The following is a 20734-nucleotide window of genomic DNA, read 5'->3' as shown; positions in this document are numbered from 1 at the left end:
AGGCACATCCTAACTTAGCCCGTGCCATCTCTGACTGTGGCCTGTCTACCACTGTGGGTCTAGGGCAGAGGGCCTTAAGCTGCTGCCCCTTAGCTGTGCCCGGGGAGTTTCCTGTGATCCTGAGGCCTGGACCACACCCGGCTTGAGCACGCTGGGTGGGCTTCTGGCTTGTGTCGTGATTTCAAGTTGTCTAGGTTGCCACAGTGAGCGGCCATGCGGACAACCCCTGAGCTGGAGTCCCCGTACACAGTGGGCTGTCAATATCTTTGGAACCCATAAGTAGATTTCCTTATTTATTTATATATTTATTTATTTATTTATTATTGTGGTACTGGGGATTGAACCCAGGGACATTCTATCTCTGAGCTACCACCCAAGCCCTATTTTATGTTTTATTTAAAAACAGTCTCGCTAAGTGGCCGAGAGCCCCCCACTAAGTTGGTGAGGCTGGCCTCAAACCTGTGATCCTACTGTGTCAGCCTCCCAAGTATTTGGTAATCCAAAGGCCGGCCAGATTTCCTTCTTTATTATGTTCTCCTATGGTTTTCATTTTTATCAGAAGTCTGAGCAGGACAGAGAAAGGAAAATGCAGCCAGAGCATCTTGTGAATGTACAGCCGGAAAGTGGATGGTGGGGACCGAGTTTCCCTTGCGTTATGCAGTCTTCATGCTTTAACAAGCCCTGCAGAGGCACGCTACGAGCTGCCTGACACAGACAAGCACATATTTCTCAAGAGCCCTTCAGAGACCACAGCGATCGGCGTCGGGCACTCTAGTTATAACGCTAAGACATTCTTGGAAATAAACCTAAGCTGCTGCTCTCACAAGGGTTGGTTCCAAATTTGCAATATGCATGAAGATCACGGCAGATCACCCTTTCCCCTCTCCGGGAATCTTGCAATGGATCTTAGCTGAAAGCAACAGCCTAGAGGCGATGCCCTGGTAGCAACTGCACCCGACGTTGCCCAGGTGGGGCCAGGCTTCCTTGAGCAAGGATGTTTTTGAAAGACATGACTCACTCACTGAGTTCAGGGGATTTGCTTCCTACAATACAGTTCAGTCATGCGCTCCATGGGGGGTCTAGAAACCGCATTTTACCAAATTATCAATGTGACCCATAAGAGAAAAGTGTAAAGTTATACTGGTTAGCGTTTAAGTTAAGTGATTTGGATATTTCCCCTCAAGCAGGATACATAAAGTCTTACCTACCGCGGCCTCCAGGCCCGCAGAGGTGGCCTGAAAGCCGAGGGGCTTCCCCTGGCTCTTCTACCCAGAAACAGGAAACCCAGCCCTGACCTCACCTCCCCACCCACGAGCCACCTGCCTCGCAGAGGTTCTGCAGTGACTTGCAAGTCCCTTTGTCCTTTCCTTCAGAGAAAACAGCAGCAGTGTACAACACCTTCACACACCCCATCTAATGCGCTTCCAAATCCCCTCTGCCCCAGCATCGCCTCTGAATTTGCCTACACACATTCCAGAGCCATGACTGGGCTTCGCCCACTCCCAGGCGGGCCCCGCCAAGAGTCTCCTGGGAACCACTGCACGGGCAAAGCCATGGCTTCCCACTTGAGAGGCCACCGGTAGCCCACTGTCCGAGACAACCCAGCTTGCAGCATGGGAAACAAGAGACAACTGGCCGGCGGTGCCACACATAGGGGTGAACTGTCAGGCCAGGTGGCTCTGGACTTCTCCAGTGCCCCATCCGCCCCCACACACCCCGCAAGCCCATAGCACACAGGTGCACCTAGGCGGCCACTCCCACAGGCAGGCAGGGATGAAGGCACAGAAGACTGGCCGTGAGCTCTGGCAAGTGCTGGAGGTGACCTGCGGTCTAGGCTACCATGACCCCAAGTTGGCACGGCTTCTTCAAGCAGGCATAGCGAGTAGTCCTGGATGGCACTGCAGGGCCCAGCCACCTCTGCCTGCCGCCTCCCAGTGCCCTCTGTTCACCTTGGCCTGATCTCTTCCACATCTTTGTGTTGCTTCTTTTTTCACCAGAGGAACAGCTTCTAAGCCCTTCCCAACCCTTAGCAACATGGAGCCCCCAGAGGGCACCCTAAGAGGGCAGACTCCAGCCCCATGGAGCTGGGCTGGGGGCCCTGACCAGGAAGCTGGAAGGCACGTATCCCCTCTGTCCATCCACTTCCACCAGGCTCCACTCCGGATTCCCCTTCTTGTCCTGCGCCTCCAGGACAGTCACCGGCTGGCCTGCCTGCAGACTCACCTCGTGGCTACTCCTGGCCACAAAGGGGTACGCTGCCACCACCTGAAACACACAGGGATCCAAGGGTCACGGCCAGCCTCAGCGAGTACTGAGACTCTCGTCAGCCTAGTGAGAGCCTCTCTCAAAATAAAAATTAGGGCTGGAGATGTATCTCAGAGGTAGAATGCCCCTGTGCTCAACCCACAGTACCCCACCCACACGGAAATAAAAAAAGAATAATGCTAGCCAGGCATGGTAGTGCCTGCCTGTAATCCCAGTACTTGGGAGGCTGAGACAGGAGGATCACAGGTTCGAGGATAGCCTCAGCAAGTAGTGAGACTCTCATTAACCTAGTGAGACCTTGTTTCCAAACAAGAAATAAAATTGGGCTGAGGCATTCTAAAGTAAAATGCCTCTGAGTTCCATCCCCAGTACCACCAAAAATTAAAAAATTAAAAAAAATAATAATGCCACCGAGCCGGGCATGGTGGTACACGCTTGTAATCCCTGCGCTTAGGAGGAAGAGACAGGAGGATCCCACAGGCTCGAAGCCAGCCTCGCTGGCTCAAGAGACCCTGTTTCCAAATAAAATATAAAATAGGTCTGGGAGTATAGCCCAGAGGCAGAAGGGTTTCATCCCCAGTACCACCAATAATAATAATAATAATAATAATAATAATAATAGTAATTAATAATAATAATGCCACCGACATGAATGTACACAATTCCCTTTGCTTTTAAGAGACAAACACCTTGCCAAGGTCATGGGCCCTGCTGGCCTGGCCCCACTCACCTTCCACCAACCCAGCCTGTCCTTCGCTGTCCCCGCCCACTGGTTTCACTCCGTCCCTCCCACGCCCGTCCTCTCCTCTGTTGTTACTGGGCTTGCCTGTGCTGTGCCTGCTTCCTGAAGAGCTTGTGCCTCCCACCCCCGCCCCCCCTGCTCGACTTTTCAATCTGACAGAAAGCGTCTTTTTTTTTTTTTTTTTTTTTTTTTTTTTTTAGGGGGGTAAGGATACTGGGGATCGAGCCCAGGGACATTCTACCTCTGAGCTACACCCCCAGCCCTATTTTATTTTGAAATAGGGGCTCACTGAGTTGATGAGAGTCTCACTAAGTTATCACGTGCTGGCTTCAAACCTGGGATCCTCCTGTCTTGATTCTCAGTACTGGAATCATAGGCACATGCCACCACATCTGGCAAAAAGCATCTCTCCCCTCAGGAAAACCTCTCCACAGCGAGGGCCCGGCACTCATCACTGCCATTACAGTTCACAGTTACTCGTGTTGATGTTATCCTGGCTTCCCCCCGTCCAGGTGGGCAAGGACTGTGACTGACTTCGCTCATTCTTCCCCATCCTACCTAGCTCTGTGCCTGGCAAGTGTGGAATGAATGACTGGCCCATTCCTGTGGCAAGGGTGGAGTGCTCCTTTCTCCAGGATGTGGACATGCCCACTGGGTTCACAAGGTGGCGACCCTCCCGCCCCCCATAGTAAGAGTGTGGACTGTGCCGGAAGAGGCCGTCCAGGTGGCTAAGGGGAGGCAGGCCCGCAGCCCTCTCCCTACTCACCTGGGCCACAGCTGGGATGGGGAGGATGGGGGCTGGGGTGGGCTCTGCTGTTGAATGTCGGAGGTCCTCACGCAGCCCCACCTGCCCGCTGGGCTCCTTCTCACTGGGAATGACCTGGTACAGCTGCAGTTTGCTGGCTGGCACGTACCCCCGATGACCTAGGATTGTGCAGAAGGTCACCTGGCCATGCCACCTTCCCATCCCTTTCAGTGTAAGGGGTGGGGGGTCAGTGACTGTAAGTGCCCCAACACAGCTTCTCAGCACCCAAAGGGACCTGATAGGGTCATGGAGGAGCCTCTCAGCCCCTTCCCCCTCACTCACTATTTCTAGCTTGTTTGCTTACCCCCAGTGACAGGGAACTCATCCCCTACTGGGACAGCCCACGCTATTTTATTTATTTATTTTCTGGTACTGGGGATGGAACCCAGGGACATTCTACCTCTCAGCTACACCCCCAGCCCTACCTACCTACCTACTTTCTTTCCTTCCTTCCTTCTTTCTTTCTGTCTTTATTTATTTACTTATTTTATGGTACTGGGGATGGAATCCAGGGGCATTCTTTATTTTGAAATAGGGTCTGAGTTGCAAAGGGCCTCACTAAGTAGCTGAGGCTGTCTGCAAACTGCAATCCTCTGGTGTCTGCCTCCCAAATGCTGGAATTATAAGGGTGTGCCACCACACCCGGCCTTTATTCTTTATTTTGAAATAGGGTCTCACTGAGTTGCAAAAGGCCTCACTAAGTAGCTAGGACTATCTGTTGGGGTTAGGCTCTTGCGGACCCCCTGACCAAACTTTGACTCAAAATCAACATAAGATGCTCTAGCAACTATCCTCGAACCACGACCCTCCTGTCTCAGCCTCCTGAATGCTGGAATTATAAGCGTGTGCCACCACACACGACTTAGCCCACTCTATTTTCTTTCTCTTTCTTTCTTTCTTTCTTTCTTTCTTTCTTTCTTTCTTTCTTTTCTTTCTTTCTTTTTCTTTCCTTCTTTCTTCCTTCCTTTCTCTCTTTCTCTCTCTCTTTCTTTCTTTTCTCTTCTTTTCTTTTATTTCGCAGTACTGGGGATGGAACCCAGTGGCATTCTACCTCTGAGCTACACCTCCAGCCCTATTTTTTTTCCTTTATCATGAAACAGGGTCTCATTGAGTTGCAAAGAACCTTACTAAGTAGCTGAGACTCTCTGTGAACAGCAATCCTCCTGTCTCAGCCTCCCAAGTGCTGGGATTACAGGTATGAGCCACCATGCCTGGCTCGTTTTATTAATTTTTAAAAATAGAGTGACATTTTTCCTGACAGGCTTTCAGAACTTGCCCTTGTACTATATAATAGTATGACTACAACCATAAACTTATAGACTTATTATATTTTTTTTCAACAAGCTTTCTTTGTTGTTGTTGTTGTTCCAGGGATGGAACCCAGGGTTGTTCTACCTCCAAGCTATACCCCCATCCCTTTTCACTTTTTGTTTCAAGATGGGGTCTCACTAGGTTGCTGGGAGTGTCACTCCAATAATGAGGCTGTCCTCAAACCTGCAATCCTCTGGTCTCAGCCTCACAAATACTGGGATTACGAGCATATGTCACCATTCTTGGCTCTAATAAACCTTAAAATAGCTAAGTAGCAATTATAATAAGCTGTTCAAAGGGGAAAACAATGTTCTGTGGGTCCCCTAACCATACTCCTATGTCATTTGGGGTTCACGGTACTACTGGCCTTCACCAGTTACACAGAGCAGCTAGCCCTGCGTAGCACACCCCACAGCCATGCCCCGCTCATCACTGCCCACACTGGGACATGTGACTCCTGTCGGTGCAGCCAGGATCCAAGCATCCCTTCTCTGTGCATATCTGCATTCCTCAGGACATTGCTGAAGCCCTCTCCATCATCTGTCCACTCCAACAGTCTGGGAGGTCCCCATGATAGCGTTCTTATCTTATTTTCACAGCGCCCAGCCCACAGGTGCTGGATGACAGATGTTCTGAGGGAAGACTGATTCCTGCTTTGGCATTTCCTGCCCCTCTGCGTGACACTAAGCTGCCTGCGCTGTAGGCCCTGCGTCTGTCTCCTGTGCTCATTCTACCATGGATCTGCACAGCCCGCAGGAATGCCCATGTCTCCCTACCGTTTCCGTGGAGGTTTCCCCTGAAGGCCGACCTACCCCCAGTGTCCACCAGCCAGCGGTTGCTGTGGCCCTTGGTGTCCTTGTTTTGAAGGAGGGCCACGATTTGGCCCCGTAGCAGTGCCAGGTCCAGAGTCCCAGCCCCACTGATGTTGCTTGTCACCTGGTACAGCTTCCCGGGGCCGTACTTGCTGAGGAGGGCCTGCACTTGGCGCTCAGAGCCTGGAAGGAGTGGCTGGGAAGAGGAAGGACAGAGACACAGGGCTTGAGCTCAGTGTCAAGGCCTGAGCCCCCATGGGCTGAAAGCCCAGGGTCCCAGCCCAGCCCAGCCTAGCCGGGTTAGTCGTGCCCTTGATGGTTAGCTCTTAGCATCCAAAGGCATTTCAAAATGAACTTCTAACTTCTTGGATTCTCTAACATATGAATTCAAGTTCTGGACCTACTCAGGTACAAAACTCCTAGGATGGGACCTAAAATGAACATGACATCAATAAGGTGTCCCACAGGAAAATGCCTTCATAAGTCTTCTCCCCCTACTCAACAGTGAGCTTCCTCTGCAGCGGTCCTTATCCACTTGGCATCCTAAGAGCCGGCACAGGACGGGCACAAGTGGCCCCTCACGCACGTGTAGGGTGTTAGATGAATTAGGTTCTTACTTCAGAACCCCCCTCCCACCATAAGCTAAGTTTCCTGAAAGGCCCTGGTCTGACCACTTAAGCTACCATCCCCCTCTGACCACACCTGGTCACTTACCTGGGAGACCTGCCCCCTCCTGGTGCCCTTGGCCAATCAGTGAAAGGGACATTCCCCGCTGACTCCGAGCCAATTACCTGGCTGCACGATCCCCTCCCATGGGACTCTAGCCAATTAGTTCAAAGGGCATTTCTCCTAGCCTATTGGCCCCCAATCTGTAACCCCAAGCCCCTATATAACCCTGATCCCAGCACGTGCTCTCTCTCTTCCTGGATTCTTCTTTCTCTCTCTTCCCCTCTGTCTCCTTCTTTCCTTCTCTCTCTCTTTCTATGTTTCTTCCTTTCATACCGGTCCCTCCAATAAATCTCTTGACTACAAGGTGTGGTCTCTGGTGTGGTCAAACTTTGTCCTTTCATAGGGGAGGCATGATCTCTGCTCAGTGAGCTTCCAGCCTCCAAGCACATACTGGGCACCCACCAGGTCCGAGGCACTGGAGGGGGCCTTTGCAAGGTGCAGCAGAAACACAGGAGAGGTCTGGCTCAGAGGGAAGTGCCAGCTAGCTCGAGCCAGTGACTCAGGACACTTTCAGCTCATCTAAAAGCTCTTGCCATTTCTTTGGTTTTCCATTCACTGTTCCCAGCAAAAGAACAAGAAAGGACTTGGGTGAGTTCCCTCTTTTTTGTAAAACAGCAAAAAATTAAGTGTACTATATTTAACATTGTAAATATTTGCAAATATATTGCTATATTTATTATATATACATGCATATATATATACATTTGCTGTATTATGCAAACATGTGTATTATAATACATTCCATGTAGTTATTTCTGCAAGGGAGGTATTGGGATTGGAGAAGGCAGATATGTCTATGGGGGATAATTGGACACACACTCTCTCTGCCATACCCTTACCCCAATGGGGTTGCAGAGTCAGAATTAAGAAACAGGACAGGAGCCAGGTACAGGGACACACATATGTAATCCAAGAGGCCAATGTGGGAGGACCACAAGTTCAAGGTCAGCCTGGGCAATTTAATGAGACTCTGTCTCAAAATAAAAAGGGCTGGGGATGTAGGTCAGTGGTAGAGCACCCCTGGGTTCAGTTCTTGAACTCCCCCCCACCAAAAAAAAGTAGATGGCCAGGGCCAGTGATGAACCTCAGCAACAGAGCTCCTGCCAAGCACGTGCAAGGTCCTGGGTTCAATGCCCAGCATCCCACAAAGGAGAAAAAGAAAAAAGAATAAGAATCGAGATAGCCCAATATTTCTGAATAGGTCTTTAAGCAGATGTGTAGATTCAGGGCAGCTTTGTTCAGAGCTGCGGTGCTGGGGTTGCAAACATTTGCCTTCTTTCTCCAGTTAGTCTACACCCCAACTGTGCAGAGAACAGCAGCACCCCTGAAAGGGCGGGTAAAGAGACCACTGCACCTGCTCCTGCCCCTCGGGCCACCTCACTTCTGGGCTCTTCCAGGCCCGTCAGGAATCCAAAGGGGTATGGCCGAGTGGAAAGCCTGGAGCCAGAGTCTCTTCATACCAACTTGCCACACACAAGGGGGTTAGAGGCGTTTCCATTTGTTTTCTCTGTTGTGTTTTTCTGTGTCTCCTCATATTTTCTAGGATAAGAATAGACTGCTTCTCCAATAAGAAAACTCTCATTTTAACTTGTTTTAGGCAGGAGAGAGAAGGGTGTGCCAGGCTGTGCTAAGTGGCTGCTGTTCTGTTTTCTGCTTCTCTCCTTCCCCCAGGCTCAGGGTCCATGTGCACCACCTTCAGACTGCTGTGGGGCCGCTCTCCCTGGGGGACAGCGGTGGGGACACTGTGGGCCTAGGAGTCATGGCCCACGAGGCAGATTCGTCTCTGGGGCTCTCTGCCCTCCAGCTACCTGCCCTGCTCTACTGGCCCTTGATTCATTTCTCTGTGCCCTGGGGGCCTTTCCTCCCTCCTGGAGGATCCTGGTACCATCTCTTCATCCTCACTTCCCATCTCACATGCAATTGAACACACATCTTCAGTTTTCTCAAATCTAGGTTTTGTCATATTGTGGGGGCCCTTTTCCCTGTAGCTGTTCCAGTTACTTCCAAAACACAGACCACCAGGTGCACTCTTCAGCTTTGTGGTGCTGGGGATTGAACCCAAGGGCATTTTACCTCTGAGATACTTTGAAACGAGGCCTCACTAAGTTGCTGAGGCTGACTGTGAACCTCTGATTCTCCTGTCTCATCTTCCCAAGTATCGGGATTACATGCGTGCATCACCAGGTCTGCCTACTCTTCAGCTTTGTAAACCATCTTGCAGTTGATATAGTATTCTTTTGCAATTTAAAAATGCAATATCATAGGTGGGTGTGGTGGCACATGCCTGTAATCACAGCATTTGGGAGCCTGAGACAGAAGGACTGTGGTTCGAGGACAGCCTCAGCTACTTTGTGAAGCCCTTTGCAACTTAGTGAGACCGTTTCAAAATAAAGAATAAAAAATAGGGCTGGAGGTGTAGCTAGGAGGTAGAATGCCCCTAGGTTCCATGCCCAACACCACAATAAATAAATAAATAACATAACATAAAAATAAAAATGCTGTGTCAAAAATATTTAAATGAGCCGGACGTGTTGGCGCACGCTTGTAATCCCCGCACTTGGGAGGCAGAGACAGGAGGATCGTGCAGGTTGCTGGCTTAGGAGACCCTGTTTCCAAATAAAAATATAAAAAGTAGGTTTGGGAGTGTAGCCCGGAAGTAGAAGGGTTTCCAGGAACCCCAGAACCACACACAAAAAAAAAAGGCCTGTAGTTATTATAAGTTCAGAGGTAGAATGCCCCTGGGTTCAATTCCCAGTAATACACACACACACACACACACACACACACACACACACACACACACACACAAACAACAAGAAGAAAAAAAGTAGTCATAGAAAAGATACATTTTAGTGAAAATTTGAGGATGTTTCAGGTTTGGAGTTGTTAGTACCTTTTTCCCGTCCTTTTGTCCAATTTCATTTAGTCTTACAATGTTGGCTTTTCTTACTCTTGGCCAAACAGTTCATGCTGCCTGCTGTCTATGAGCCATGAAGAGCAGGTGCGTGTGGTGGGGAGAGGTGTTATCCTACCCAACCCCAGCTCATAGACAGAAAGAAGAGAGGGGAAGAGAAAGCAGTTCCCACAGTAACAGGAAATACTGGGAATAAGAAAGGGACAGAGGGGACTGAGCCCCCCTCCCCGGTAGGTGAAGAACTGGACAGTCCTTAGGGAGGGACAGGGACACTTACTTGCTCAGTGGGAGGTGGCAGCACCTTCTCAAAGTTCTCTCGAAAAGAGTGAAGCTGGTCACCGGTCTGGCCCAGAGTGTCCTCCACCAGCTTCCTGAAGGCAAGCTCGGAGAGGTGGTGGTGGGGCAGCTGAGAGGGACAGACAGCGTCAGCAGAGCCTCGTGTGGGAGACGGGAGTGAGGGGAGGAGACCCTGGCCGCCCCCACTCCAGCCCCAGATGTGTCAGGGTGGGCCTTTTGGTTTGGGCAGCTGCTGTCTTTGTCTGCCTACCAGCCCAGTGTCCCGCTATGGTAGAACAGTACTGTGGCCTGTCAAGGTGATCTAGTCATGGACAATGGTCCTAGCATCCATTCCCTCCAGCCACCATGATTGGCCGAAGAGGAGACAACAGATCTGAGCAAGGCCAGTCAGAACCCTCCCATCAAATGTAGTCTATGAATGCTGGGAGAACGAGGAGCACTCTTCCCCTGGATTATCAGAGGTGAAGAAAGGTACATGCTTGGAGCTCTCCCTAGCCACCTCTCCCATCATGCAGGGGAAAAACCCTGCCTGAAGTTAAAGACAACCTGAAGAGGGAAACAGAGCCGAGAGAAGCAGTGAAAGCCAGAGCCCTGAAGCCATTCCTTGTCCTGCACGAGGCCCAGCTGAGCCTGAGCCCCTGGTTACACAAGTCAATGCAATCTTGATTTTCAGGTGGGGTTGGGCCCCTGGTCCTTACAACCCAAGGAGTTCTGAGTAGTGTTGTGCTGAGACCTTGACACTGTTAAGGACCCTGCATTGTCATGGGACAGCCAAGGAGTTCGACCCCATGACTAAGGAAAACTTGTTCGACTCTCTGAGGCACCACCTGTTACTCTTAGTTCTGACCTACACAGCCTTTCTTCCCAGGCTGCAGAGAGGTGGTTTCTGTCTCCCAGGCCTTTCCCAGATGCCCACGGGGATAGGTCCAGGTGAAGAGATCACTGGACACAGATGATCAGACTGTCCAGGTGAGGGGACCACTGGACACAAATAAGCAGACCGGTGGGGCTCCCAGCCAGCCCCTAACACTCCAGACACAGGACCAATCAGGAAAAGCCCTCTCTTTCTGCTGCTGGAGACTTGACCTCCCCTCGCTGGCACCAGGGCCACTGCCCAGCCCTGCACATCCAGGCCTACATGAAGAGAGGACCTCATCGGATTAATTTTTCTGCTTTGGGGAAAGAAGAACACTGCAGATGGCTTAGGCTTAATTCAATTTAAAAATAAAGAGTCTCAGAGCTGGGCATAGCGGCACACACTTGTAATCCCAGAACTCGGGAGGCTGAGACAGGAGGATTGCAGGTTCAAGGACAGCTTCAGCAAATAGTGACTCTTTGCAACCTATCAAGACCCTGTTTCAAAATAAAAAATAAAATAGGACTAGGGGTGTAACCCAGAAATAGAATACTTCTGAGTTCAATCCCAAGAGAGAGGTGGGGGTGGAGAGAAGATAGGGAGAGGGAGAGGGAGGGGGGGAGAGAGAGAGAAAGAGAGAGAGAGAGAGAGAGAGAGAGAGAGAGAGAGAGAGAGAGAGAGAGGGATATTTTTTATTTTGAAACAGGGTCTAAGCTGCTGAGAGAGATTCTCAGACAGAAATCCATATTAAATGCTGGCAGGGTCAAAAAGAAGGAAGCCGCCAGCCCTCCTGACTGGGGAGAGATGCTGACTCCATCACCCCAGCAGGAGGCAGGCTACAGAGGGCTCAGCTAAAATATATCTAAAGACTGCCAGAGTAAAAAGGATGGAAGATGAATTCTCCCGCTTTTTGGGTATAAGGAATCCCAAGAGCTCTGTAGAAATCCTTGGTCATCTGTCACTGTATGCCAGACGCTGTGAAAAGCCTGGGGGACAAAAGGGAGGGCTTCCAGGCTGAGTAGAAGCTTATGCAAAGGGACTGTGGTCACTCAGAAGTGGTGTGCCAGAGGGAGGGAGTACAGGTACAGACTGGGCTCTGGGTTGAACAGGTGATGAAGGTGGGGAGGCAAATCTTAGATAAATTTGCATGCTAAGAATCAGATGGGAAAGCTGAGCTGAAGACTATGCAACACAGGGAACAGCACGTGTCTTCCACCAGGCTCCGCCATCGGCTCTGATGTTAATATCACAGAGGTTGGGAATTCCTTCCTATATCAATCAAGGCCATCAGGATTCTGACCTGAAAGTTTGCATTTTGAGGTTTGTCCAAATCTCTTTGGAATATATGCTTTCAGCTGATTATTCCTTTTACAGGCTGAGCACTGTGTTCAGAGCCCAGGCTCCGAAATTAAACAGCCAAGGTTCAAAGCCTGCTATTAGCTGTGTGGCCTTATGTGAGCTACTCAATTTCTCTGCTTATTTATTTATTTATATTTGGTAATGGGGATTGAACCCAGGAGAATTCTACCTCTGAGATATACCTCCAGCTCTATTTATTTTTTATTTTGAAACAGGGTCTATGTTGATGAGGGTTTCTCTACAAGTTGCTATGACTGGCTTCCAACCCATGATCTTCCTGTCTCAGTCTCCCAAGTGCTGGGATTATAAGCATATGCCACTGTGTCTGGATTCTTCTCTACTCTTTAAATGAAGGTAATAATAATAGTTACTCTGAGCCGGGCGTGGTGGTGCACGCTTATAATCCCAGCATTTGGAAGGCTGAGACAGGAGGATTGCGCAGGTTCGAAGCCAGCCTCAGCTACTTAGTGAAGACCTTTGCAACTCAGTGAGACCCTGTTTCACAATAAAGAATAAAAAATAGGGCTGGGGGTGTCATTCGGAGGTAGAATGACCCTGGGTCCAACCCTAATACAGTAATAAACAAACAAACAAACAATAGCTACTCTGTTGGGCTGCTGTGAGGATTAGGTGAGATAATGATGGGGTAAACAAGCCTGAGGAAGTGGCTGCTGGAAGTAGTAGCAGTAACACCAGTTTGATACATCCACTACTGACTTGTAGAAGGGACCTTCTGTCTCTGCCACCAATTTGTAATGTATTCCAGGAATGGGTCCCAAGTCTGCTATTTTCCTAGCAAGGCCTTCTTTGCTTCTGAGAACTGGGATGGCCCAGAGTTCCTGTCCTATTCTTCCCTTCATGGTCTGGCTCCACTAAGGAGGGAGAACAGGCACGAGAAAGACTTAGAAGGTCCCCACGGCCTTCCCTAGGCACTCGACAGCCTGTTTGGAAGACTCAGCCTCCTTCCATCCCACGGTGCCAACAGCTGGCTGGGGGCTGGGGGCTGGGGCCTTGCCTGCCTATGGCCCAGAGGTGTCCCGCCGCAGCAGTATTACCTGGGTCATGCTGCCCGCTGCCCTCTGCAGCACTTGCTCTGCAAGGTCCCTCTGCAGAGCCACGAAAGTGCGCAGGATCTGGCCCAGCCACTGCATGACCAGGCGGTTGAACTGCGGGAGCTCAGCCACCAGCAGGGAGTTGAGCGCCTGGTACGTGTGCTGGGCCTCCTTCTCCTCATAGGTCACGCTGCCCACCTCCAGCAGCTTCTCCTCCACCCGCTCGAAGTCCAGCAGTTTGTCTAGACGCTTCTTAATCAGGTTCTGAGGGCCGACCAGGGCTTTTGCCAGGCTGCACAGTGGCCGCCACACCAGGCCTTCCAGCTTCCGCTTCTGTGGGGAGAGAGGGACTTGGGAGCCCAGGAAAGAGGCCGCACCCAGCAGGGGCTGGGAGAAGGGGCTTTGAAAGCAGGCAGGCTTGGGATCCAGCACCTGTCCGCCAAAACAGCCATGGCCTGTAGCATGTTATCTAATCTCTCCAGGCCTGAAAAAAATAGGTATGGCTCATAGTGGGCTCACCAGAGTGCCCTCAAAGAGCAGGCACTTGATTTATGGGGTTTCTTAGTGTTGCTACTGTGCAAAGATCTTGAAAACATTTTTACAGGGTGGTTGTTAAAATCATTGACTTTAAAGCCGGGCGTGGTGGCGCACGCTTGTAATCCCAGCATTCGGGAGGCTGAGACCAGAGAATCGTGGTTCACAGACAGCCTCAGCTACTTAGTGAGGCCCTCTGCAACTCAGTAAGACCCGGTTTCAAAATAAAGAATAAAAAATAGGGCACAGGGTGTAGCTTGGAGGCCCCTGGGTTCCATCCCCAAACCCGCAAAAAAAAAAAACATCGACTTTGGGACTCAGACCCCAACATACTGCTGACCATCTGTATAAAAACCCAGGAGATCAGGCTGTTTAAGCTTCAAGCTCCCATCTGCAGAATGGGACTATAAATATATTTTCCCCAAAGCATATGGTAAGGAGTAAATGAGGCAAAGACTGTCAAGGGCCTGGCACAGAGCCCAGCAGAAGGTGAGGGAGGTTCAATAAACACTAGCAGGGGCTATTTTTATCAGAAAATTCACCAGCCAACCGTCATCCGTACTCTGCTGGCCACCCAGGACGGTGATGAATGTGACCGTTGTGCAGTGTGTCTGCCTTCTAGATTTTATTCTTGTAGGATCTGCTACCTGCCTGACAAACCAAGGAGAAAGGAAACGTCCCACTCACAAACTCCAGGAAGGCATCCCGCTGAAGGTCTCTCGTGAGGCTGCAGTACTGCGCCACAGGGCCCCCGGCGATGTCCAGATGACATTCATGTGGCCGGAAGCGGAGGAAAGCCTGGGGCCAGAGCCAACAGGAGACAGGCAGTCACAGCCTGTCATGGCCATCTTCCCTCGGAATCCCCTCCTGCAGACCTCCCAAAGAGGTTGTCCAGGCTCCTAGAACACCCCCGTGACAGGCCAGCACACAGTCTCCTCTACCCCTGCATGATGTTGTTGATTAGAAAATTCTTTTTTTTAGCCCGGCATGGTAGCACACACTTGTAATCCCAGAATTGGTGTGTGTGAGGAGGGTAAGACAGGAGGATCACGGTTTGAGGACAGCCTCAGCTACTTAGTGAGGCCCTTTGCAACTCAGTGAGACCCTGTTTCAAAATAAAATTTTTTTTAAAAAAAGGGCTGGGAGTGTAGCTTGGAGGTAGAATGCCCCTGGGTTCCATTCCCAGTATCACAAAAAAAAAAAAAAAAGAAACTTTTGTGTGTGTGTGTGTGTGTGTGTGTGTGTGTGTGAGTGTGATACTGGGGATGGAACCCAGGGGCTTTCTACCTCCAGGCTATACTCCTAGGCCTCTATTTTATTTGGAAACAGAGTCTCGTTAAGTTGCTGAGAGCCTCACTAAGTAGATGAGGCTGGCTTTGAACCTGCGTGATCCTCCTGTCTCAGCCTCCAAGTACTGGTGATTTTTGTGCCACGTCCACATTCTGCACATTTCTATCAACAGTTCCCTTTAGATCAACTAACTATTCCTACTTAAATCAATGCATTCAAGGAAAAAAAAACTTTATGATGGTAGCCTAAAGGGAAAATAGTAATAACTGCCATGGAGAGGCTTAGAAAAACAATCACTATAAAATAAAAAAAAACAGCCGGGCGTGGTGGCGCACGCTTGTAATCCCGGCGCTTGGGAGGCGGAGACAGGAGGATCGCGCAGGTTGGAAGCCAGCCGCGCTGGCGTAAGAGACCCTGTTTCAAAAATATAAAATAGGTCTGGGAGTGTAGTCCGGAGGTAGAAGGGCTTCCAGGAACCCCAGTACCACCAAAAAAAAACAAAAAACAAAAAACAATGCTAATAGGTTCTAGCTGGGTACCAGTGCCTACTGAAGACCCCTAGCCTGTGGCTGGTTCCACATGTGTTAAAAACACATACAGCAAAGCCGGGCGTGGTGGTACACGCTTGTAATCCCCGCACTTGGGAGGCAGAGACAGGAGGATCACGCAGGTTTGAAGCCAGCCGCGCACGCTGGCTTAGGAGACCCTGTTTCCAAATAAAAAAAATGTAAAAATAGGTCTGGGAGTGTAGCCCGGAGGCAGAAGGGCTTCCAGGAACCCCAGTACCACCAAAAAAAACAAAAAAACCAAAAACAAAAAAACACATACAGCATGGAGGCTTCTCCTTGACAAAGGGTAAAAGAAGGAATCCTGTTTCACTGTACTATTCTGTGTTAACACAGTATCTGCTGTGTAAGTCCTTCAACTATGGCAATGTAGCTTTGCTACTTCCCAAAATTTATCCTGCCTGCCAAATATCCCTCTGGTTTCTCACAGAGGGCCAATACCTGCAGGCCCCCTCCCCCACTTTTCACAACCTGACTCGGCACTTTCACTTTCCCCTTCCGGCTTGCTGTGCTATAACAGGAACCTGGCTTTTTAGATCCTTCCACTGGGGACCCCAGACAGCATGAACAATCAGGGGCACCTGACCCCACACACACAGGAGCACAGAACCACAACCTTCCTCCTTCTGCACACTTCCAATAATGCCGCCAAATCCCATTACCATCCCTGGCCAAGCTGGTCTTTGCTTAATGGACATGACTGCGGATGCCACCACCCAGGGACAGAGGGAATGGAGTCAGCACCGGTGACAGAAGAGGAGGGGGGTTCAGGCTGAACACAGTGGCATCCTAAGCACGCAAGCCGTGGCCCTGGGGCTGAGTTCATTTTGAAAGATTTAGTTTCTTGGGCCTGCATAGCATTTACATTTTTATTCAACTAGTTGCTTACATCGACACATCAGGATTTCCAGGGATTTTTGTCCCCTCTTAAAATCAGATGAACTAGAGCTGGGAATGTATATGCATGGCCCTTGGGTTCAGTCCTCAGCACAGCACAGCAAGAAAAGAAAAGAAAGCCAGAAGAACTGGCCACACTGGGCCCACATTCCCACATAGCAGCAACCTCCCAGAGCCAGGTAAAAGCTGCTTTTATAGCCGGGCGTGGTGGCGCACGCTTGTAATCCCCGCACTTGGGAGGCTGAGACAGGAGGATCGTGCAGGTTTGAAGCCAGCCTCAGCTACTTAGTGAGGCTCTCAGCAACTTAGTGAGACCCTGTTTCCAAATAAAATATAAAAAATAGGGCTGGGAATATAGCCCAGAGGCAGAAAGCCTCTGGGTTCCACCCCCAGTACCACACACACACACACACACAAAGCTGCTTTTATTTTTTGTTTTATTTAATGTGTGTGTGTGTGTGTGTGTGTGTGTGTGTGTGTGTGTGTGTGTGTAACTGGGGATGGAATCCAGGGGCATTCTACCTCTGAGCTACATGCCCAACTGTATTTTATTCTTTACTTCAAAACATGATCTCACTGCCCAGGAGTGGTGGTGCACACTTATAATTCCAGTGCTTGGGAAACTGAGACAGGAGGATCACACAGGTTTGAAGCCAACTCAGGTACTGAGTGAAGCTCTCAGCAACTTAGAGACCCTGTTTCCAAATAAAGTATATTAAAAAAAAAATAGGTCTGGGAGTATAGCCCAGAGGTAGAAAAGCCCCTGGGTACTACCTCCTGTACCACAGGAAAAAAAAAAAAAAGCAATGATCTAAGTTGTGGAGAGCCTCACTGAGCTGCTGAAGCTGGCTACGAACCTGCGATCCTCCTGTCTCAGCCTTCCACGTACTGGATTACAAGCGTGTGCCACCACGCCCAGCCTTAAAAGCTGCTTATTTATTTATTTATTTATTTATTTATTTATTGGTGGTACTGGGGGTGGAACCCAGAGGCTTTCTACCTCCGGGCTATACTCCCAGACCTTTTATATATTTTATTTGGAAACAGGGTCTCACTAAGTTGCTGAGAGCCTCACTAAGTAGCTGAGGCTGGCTTCGAACCCGTGCAATCCTCCTGTCTCAGCCTCCCAAGCGCTGGGATTACAAGCGTGCGCCACCACGCCCGGCCTTAAAAGCTGCTCTTTTAGATCATTCATTCAGCCATCCAATTTCAACGACTATATTTAAGTCTCCTAAACCGCTCGTTAGACAGTAGACCTGTGTGTCCTCTCGCTTGTTCCCAGCACACTTCACTTGACGGTATTTCCTCCTGACCTCTGTGGGCTCCGGAGTTCATCTCCCTGCTCTAGGTGTTGGCCTGTGGAGGGCTCTGTCCTCAGTGAATTCCTGCCCTGCCCGGGGGTGGGGAATCCGAAGGGCTCAGGGGCTGCCCCAGTCTGACCACTGTGGCTACACAGTACATGCGGCACTCCTGACTGGGAGGCCTGGCCCACCTGTCCCTGCAGTGATGCCTCTGCAGCCCGTGGGCTCAGCTGCCCGCCCGGGCCCAACCGTGAACCGCACAGGGTGCTCACCTCCAGATTATCCAAGTAAGCAGACACGTTGTTCTTCAGCTCAGTCACGCACAGAGACACCCACTGGAATCTCTCCTCCAAGTCATCGAATTCCTTGTCTTCGGTCTGCAAGTACACATATGCATGTGTAGACCGACAAGGCCCACACAGAGGCAGTGTACAACTTGTTCCCCTACCCCAAGCCTCACCGGGACCCACCTTGCCACAGACCCACCCAGCCAGCCAGCTCTGGAGCCTCTAAGCTCCAGGGGCAGCGAAGCCTGCAGTGGTTTTGCGTTCAGACCATGGAATGGGCCACGTGACCACGCGTCCTGGGTCATTCGCCTCCTAGCTGTGGGCAAGTGTCCTGCGCTCCCCACACCTCTGTTTGTTCATTTGCAAGATGGGATAAAGACACTTCCTTTAGCTGTATGGAGTGAATGACGGTATTCAGAGGATGCACTCGGTCAGCCTGAGCTGCCGCTGGTAGGGATTTGAGGCCCTTTGACCAGACTAGGTCTTCTCTATAAAGCAGCCCCAGAGAAAGAGGAGCCCTCCCTGCCTTGACTCTCTAGCGTCAGGCAGGGGTGCCTCTTCCTGGCACCCCCTTCTCTGTCTCAGCTGCCTTAATTCTGAAAGGTGCCTAAGCCTCCTCCCCACCCGCTGCACAGGGTCTGGCCCCAGGGAGCAGCCAGGTGACTGTCCTCTCGGGCTCGTGCTCACCCTAGGCACCAGCCCTGCCTCCTGCTTCAGCAGCTGGCTCAGCCGCGTGGTCTTCTTGGACAGGGTGTGTGTGTTGATGCGGGCCAGCCGCTCCCGCAGGCTCAGTGGTTCCACCTTGGTGTACCTGGAGGCTGCAGCGACAGAGAGGAGGGGGACACGGGTGAACCAGGGAAGCCGACATCCTGGATGATCTGGCCCACTAGCACAGAGTCACACGGGGAAACCTCAGGGCTCCTGCCCCCGGATGAGCCCCGGCAGAGGAGCTTCCTGGAAGCCTGCTTGACTCTGGCAGTTCGTCACTCCTCTGGGCCTCAGTTTCCTCATCTGTAAATTGAGGCTGGCCCCGGAGCAAGGCTTCTGGGAGGGCCACACAGGACAGTAGGTGTGGTGAGACATCCTAAAGAACAACCCGGCAAGGGGAGATTTGTTGGGGTCCCTCAGCTAGTGTTAGCCAGGCCAACTGGCTGCCACATTTGCTGGGCTCAGGACCTCTCCCCATCTGTTAACTCTGAGTGTGGATGAGAAGCAAGTGTAGAGACATTCAAAGCTACCAAATAGAGCATGGTGGCGCACGCTTGTAATCCCAGCATTCGGGAGGCTGAGAGCCGGAAGATCGCGGTTCGAGGACAGCCTCAGTTACTTAGTGAGGCCCTCTGCAACTCAGTGAGACCCGGTTTCAAAATAAAGAATAAAAAATAGGGCTGGGGGTGTAACTTGGAGGTTGAATACCCCTGGGTTCCATCCCCAGACCCACAAAAAAATAAATAAATAAAATAAAACAACAACAAAAAATGTGGCCTAAGGTAGAGTTGTTATTGTTGTTTGGTACTGGGGATTGAATCCAGGGGCATTCTACCTCTAGGCCACTCCCCCAGCCCTTTTCATTTTTTATGTTGAAACAAGGTCTTGCTAATTGCTGAACCTGAGATCCTCCTATCTAGTACCTCCCAAGTACTAGATTACAGGCATGTACCACCACAGCCTGCCCAGGCCCAAACATGGCCCTGTGTCTTATCAGCTCTGTGACCAGAAACAGATGTTGTAAGCTTTCGTTGCCCACCTGTGAAATGGGGCTGACAGGCCCAACCTCAGCAGGTTGGTGTCAGAATCAAAAACGATAATGAAGGGCCAGGCGTGGTGGTGGATGCTTGTAATCCCAGCATTCAGGAAGCTGAGGCTAGAGGATCACAGTTTGCGGACAACCTCAGCTACTTAGTGAGGCCTTCCGCAACTTAGTGAGACCCTGTTTCAAAATAAAGAATAAAAAAATAGGGCAGGGGTTGTAGCTCCGAGGTCGAATGCCCCTGGGTTCCATCCCTAGACCCGCAAAAAAAAAAAAAAAAAAAAAAAAAAAATAGTGAAGGAATGAAGGAAAAATACGTGTATAAAGCCAGGTGTGGTGGTGCATGCTTGTAATCCCAGTACTTGGGAGGCTGAGACAGGAGGATCACAGGTTCGCAGCCAGCCTCAGCTACTTAATGAGGTCCTCCACAAATGAGTGAGATCCTGTTTCAAAATAAAGAATAAAAAATAGGGCTGGGGGTGTAGCTCGGAGGTAGAATGTTCCTTGGTTCAGTCCCCAGTAACACACACACACACACACACACACACACACACACACACAAATGTATAGTTAACCCTTGAAAAACATTAGCCGATGCCTACCCTGATTTGGTCATCATACATTGTATATGTATATTGAATTGTCACACTGTACCCCACATATATTTGTACAACTAAAATAAGTTATTATTTTTAAGTGAAATATGCGTGTGCAACTAAATTTCTCTATACATGGGATATTGCTACATTTTCTAAGCTTTTCTACTACAACAACCTGAGAGGAAAGGCGTGGTCCCCTGCCCCCATATCTACATATAATTCTCTAACTCCCCCGTATTCATTTATCCTCCACAGTACAGCAGGTCTGTGGTTTGGAGATGACGGCCCCGTGCCGTCTCCAGGGGTGGCTACTAACTGGTATAAGCCAATCCCTATAAACTCGTCCTCCTGGCAACAGTGATTGGTGC

The 20734-nt window shown here is 50.3% G+C and overlaps 1 protein-coding gene across 1 annotated transcript in view; it reads right to left on the bottom strand.

The window, feature by feature from the left end:
* Positions 1-2055: 2055 nt before the first annotated feature.
* ARHGEF37 (Rho guanine nucleotide exchange factor 37) overlaps positions 2056-20734 on the bottom strand; it is a gene marked incomplete at both ends in the record, with an annotated part of 38406 nt that continues 19727 nt past the window's right edge. The window contains 8 exons of the mRNA XM_080699407.1: positions 2056-2265; positions 3774-3931; positions 5936-6131; positions 9856-9984; positions 13146-13475; positions 14364-14474; positions 18003-18107; positions 18705-18835. Coding sequence (XP_080555533.1) covers positions 2056-2265; positions 3774-3931; positions 5936-6131; positions 9856-9984; positions 13146-13475; positions 14364-14474; positions 18003-18107; positions 18705-18835 — 1370 coding nt within the window. The remainder of the gene's footprint in view (positions 2266-3773; positions 3932-5935; positions 6132-9855; positions 9985-13145; positions 13476-14363; positions 14475-18002; positions 18108-18704; positions 18836-20734) is intronic.

Source organism: Muscardinus avellanarius (genome assembly GCF_963383645.1).
Source record: "Muscardinus avellanarius genome assembly, chromosome: 7".
NCBI lineage: Eukaryota > Metazoa > Chordata > Mammalia > Rodentia > Gliridae > Muscardinus > Muscardinus avellanarius.
This window is presented reverse-complemented; position numbering and strand designations above follow the sequence as displayed.